This window comes from Sinocyclocheilus grahami, unplaced genomic scaffold, assembly GCF_001515645.1.
Source record: "Sinocyclocheilus grahami isolate Dianchi unplaced genomic scaffold, SAMN03320097.WGS_v1.1 scaffold633.1, whole genome shotgun sequence".
Taxonomy (NCBI): domain Eukaryota; kingdom Metazoa; phylum Chordata; class Actinopteri; order Cypriniformes; family Cyprinidae; genus Sinocyclocheilus; species Sinocyclocheilus grahami.
Window position 1 is genome coordinate 128427 of NW_015505812.1, and position 4350 is coordinate 132776.

Below are 4350 nucleotides of genomic sequence, written 5' to 3' on the forward strand. Positions count from 1 at the left end.
GAGACGAGAGCAGCGGTGGAGAGGAGGATGCTGGGAGATATTCAGAACCTTCTGCAGGGCGGAGCCGATGTCAATCAACACGACTCCCAGGGGGCCACCCTGGTGCGTATTCACTCGCACACGCACACACACGCGCACACACACACACACTTACACACACACACTCATACACACACTCTCTCTCTCTCTCACACACACACTCACTCGCTCTCTCTCTCTCTCACACACACACACACACACACACACTCACTGTCTCTCTCTCTCTCACATACACACTCACACAGATATTTGTCCAGTGCTGGCAAAATGAGTCACAATGAGCACATTTTAAAAAGTGAGTTATTGTTATTTTTACATTCTCTATTAAAATACCTTCACAATGATGTATGATTTGTTGAAATCGGGTCGAGTCAGCAAAGTCAATTTGGAGACAAACTGATTTAAAGTTTTCTGAATGTTCCAAAGCAAAATCACCGAGCAACATTACATCTTTTCCCCCACTTCTTTTCTTAATAATCATTACTAGATTATTAATCACAATATGGCTATTTTTTATTTTATGCTTGTTGTTATAAATGAGAACCGATGCAAAAAAATAAACAAATATAAGAAAGAAGTGTATTACCTACTTTTTTAAATTTTACATCTAAACAAAAGCATTCAAGTAAGAAAAACTAATAGTAAAATGTAAAAACCACTTAAGTGTGTTCATTAAAAATAAATTGATTATTAAAACTACAAAAGCATTTCAGTGAAGCAGCGAGTGATTCCCTCTTCACATATATTCTCTTTGCATGATGAACATTCAATTTTATTAAATGCTCATTTCAACATTTAAAATACTTGCATTGCTCATTGTTACAGTTAGTGCATTGTTAATTATGTTAATGCATTAACTAATGGGACTAAAATGTTGCCTATTTATTTATATAGTTAGAGTTGAAATAATTCCTATACATTTCTCCTGTGAATCTAATTGATACTTTTTGGTGTAATAACATTGAGTTTATTCTTATAGAGCTGTTCACAATTCACATTGTTTTCAAAGCCGCTTTACAGACAATCATGATGTTAATGTTTAAAATATTAAAATATCTTCATGGCTTATAGTTGCAATCTTCAGATCAGAATAAAAGTGTTGCTGATGGTTGTAATAGCTGTGTGTGGAGCTGGAGTTGAAGTGAGCGTTGAGTTGTTAGTGTTTTTGGAGGGGTTGATTATGTTCTGTAAATGACTGAAGAACTAGATTCTTATTCACAGCAGCAGCCTTTTCTTGTTTTCTGAGTTTTCCAGCGTGAGTGTGATCATGGTTAATGCAGCAGCACTGATTCACAGCTCTGCTGTCTGTTCATCATTCAGATACGAGACGCTTTTACTGGATAGGCTTTTTATCAGTGTCACATAATGCATCCTGTGACATGCTGAGTGCTCATGTATTTATGATGATGCTGAAGCTGCTGAATGAAAGCAAACAAATGAGATGAACTGGAGACTTTCAGAATGAACATCACAACATGCTAAGCTGATGTTTTCATCAGACACGTGCCGTTCCTGTTTGCTTTAGTCTAGTGATCGGCCTCATGGCAGACGGATCCGCCCAGAGTCAGACTGATGTGCGTTTCAGTGCTGGTCCTGATGGATGATAAAGTTTCCATCTGCAGTAGTTACGTTGCATGTCTAATTCTTATTATTGTGTAAACACTCCTGTATCTGTGAGTTCTCATTTGGGTCATGATATGTTTATGGGTGTGTGTGTGTGTGTGTGTTTTCAGCTGCACATCACAGCGGCGAACGGTTACGCACAGGCTGCAGAGATGCTGTTGGAGGGAGGAGCCAGAACAGACATGAGGGATTCTGACGGGTGGACACCGTTACACGCCGCGGCATGCTGGGGACAGGTACACACACACACATACACACAGTCAACATATACATGCGCGCACACACACACACAGTCAACATACACACGCGTGCATGCACACAAACACATACACACACATGCATGCACACACACACACACACCACACACACATACAGTCAACATATGCACGCGCAAACACACAGTCAATATACACACGTATGCATGCACACACACACACACACACACACACACACATGCAATTATGCATGTGCGCACACACACAGTCAACATACACACGCATGCATGGGCGCGCACACACACACACCTCACACACATACAGTCAACATATACACGCGCGCACACATACACACGCATACATGCGCACACACACACACACACATACACACGCATGCATGTGCACACACCACACATAGTCAATATACACATGCACACACATGATAGACTCGACGCATCAGACTCATAACTCTCTAATAATAATGCTAATGAATTCTGCTAGAAGTAACACTAATGAATGATAAAAATTCCTCCTGCAGGTCCATGTGGCCGAGCTGCTGGTTTCTCATGGTGCCAATCTAAACGCCAAGACATACATGGAGGAGACGCCCATAGGTACAAAGAATGAACCTGATGAGACTCTAATAACGATAAAAACACCTGACTGAACATCATCCGCAGCACATCCATATATGCATGGACATGTTGATTTGAGTAGATTAGCTTAAAATCTTTACCAGTGTTGGGGAAGTAACTAGTTATATGTAACAGAATTACAGAATTTAATTACAAAATAAAAGTAATTGTAATCAGTTACAATTACTGATATGTGTAATTAAATCAGAGTTACTTACGAAAATGTTAAGAATTACAAATGAGGTTACATCTGAATTTTTTTCACACACACTCCCACATACAGATTTAATAGATTTCTTTCATTAATTGCATTAACTGCTTTAAAATACGAAACACCAATGTTTCAGGAGTTTAGAACATGCTTATTCGATAACTCTTATTTCCTATATGACTATGTTTAGGCAGAGCCTGAGCAATATGACATCACGCTGCTAAAAAAACGGCTTGATAATTGAGACGGTTTATGTTTTTGGGGGATTAAAAAAAAGTGATTTTTTTAATCATTGTAGGGTGGTTGTGTCCACACACTGCTAAGATACATTTATATCCAAACTGAATTTTGCATTCAATGTCTCCTTTAAAATGAAAATATTATAATCTTAATTCAAGTGATGAAGGATTCTGAAAGTCTGAGAGTAATCAGTGTTGAGTACTGTACTACTGTAAGGTTCACCCGGCCTGTTTGAAAATGATTAACAGTTGTGAAAATATTAGAAATATAGAAAAGTAATCAAAAAGCATGTTTTCAGCTTATGACTCGTGTCGCTCGGTCTCTATAGGACAAATAAATGAATAAACCTCAGTAAACGCTAAAACCCAGGAGCATTAATTGTGTGTGTGTAGATCTGTGTGAGGATGAGGAGTTCAGGAATCATCTGCTGGAGTTGAAGCACAAACACGACATCATCATGAAATCACAGCTGAAGCACAAGACGTCACTGTGCCGCCGGACCAGCAGCACGGGGAGCCGCGGGTACATCACACATGAAAATGTTAAGAATTACAAATGAGGTTACATCTGAATTTTTTTCACACACTCCCACATACAGATTTAATAGATTTCTTTTATTAATTGCATTAACTGCTTTAAAATACGAAACACCAATGTTTCAGGAGTTTAGAACATGCTTATTCGATAACTCTTATTTCCTATATGACTATGTTTAGGCAGAGCCTGAGCAATATGACATCACGCTGCTAAAAAAATGGCTTGATAATTGAGACGGTTTATGTTTTTGGGGGATTAAAAAAAAGTGATTTTTTTAATCATTGTAGGGTGGTTGTGTCCACACACTGCTAAGATACATTTATATCCAAACTGAATTTTGCATTCAATGTCTCCTTTAAAATGAAAATATTATAATCTTAATTCAAGTGATGAAGGATTCTGAAAGTCTGAGAGTAATCAGTGTTGAGTACTGTACTACTGTAAGGTTCACCCGGCCTGTTTGAAAATGATTAACAGTTGTGAAAATATTAGAAATATAGAAAAGTAATCAAAAAGCATGTTTTCAGCTTATGACTCGTGTCGCTCGGTCTCTATAGGACAAATAAATGAATAAACCTCAGTAAACGCTAAAACCCAGGAGCATTAATTGTGTGTGTGTAGATCTGTGTGAGGATGAGGAGTTCAGGAATCATCTGCTGGAGTTGAAGCACAAACACGACATCATCATGAAATCACAGCTGAAGCACAAGACGTCACTGTGCCGCCGGACCAGCAGCACGGGGAGCCGCGGGTACATCACACACACACGCACACACACACACACACACACACACACACTCACACACACACACACACTCTCTCTCACACACACACACACACACACACACAC

General features: G+C 39.0%; 1 protein-coding gene across 1 annotated transcript in view; it reads left to right on the forward strand.

The window, feature by feature from the left end:
- LOC107558141 (protein phosphatase 1 regulatory inhibitor subunit 16B-like) overlaps positions 1-4350 on the forward strand; it is a 53332-nt gene that overhangs the window by 46575 nt on the left and 2407 nt on the right. Inside the window, exons 6-9 of the mRNA XM_016241765.1 lie at positions 1-102; positions 1773-1898; positions 2416-2491; positions 3356-3504. The exon at positions 1-102 is cut by the window's left edge and continues 23 nt beyond it. Coding sequence (XP_016097251.1) covers positions 1-102; positions 1773-1898; positions 2416-2491; positions 3356-3504 — 453 coding nt within the window. The remainder of the gene's footprint in view (positions 103-1772; positions 1899-2415; positions 2492-3355; positions 3505-4350) is intronic.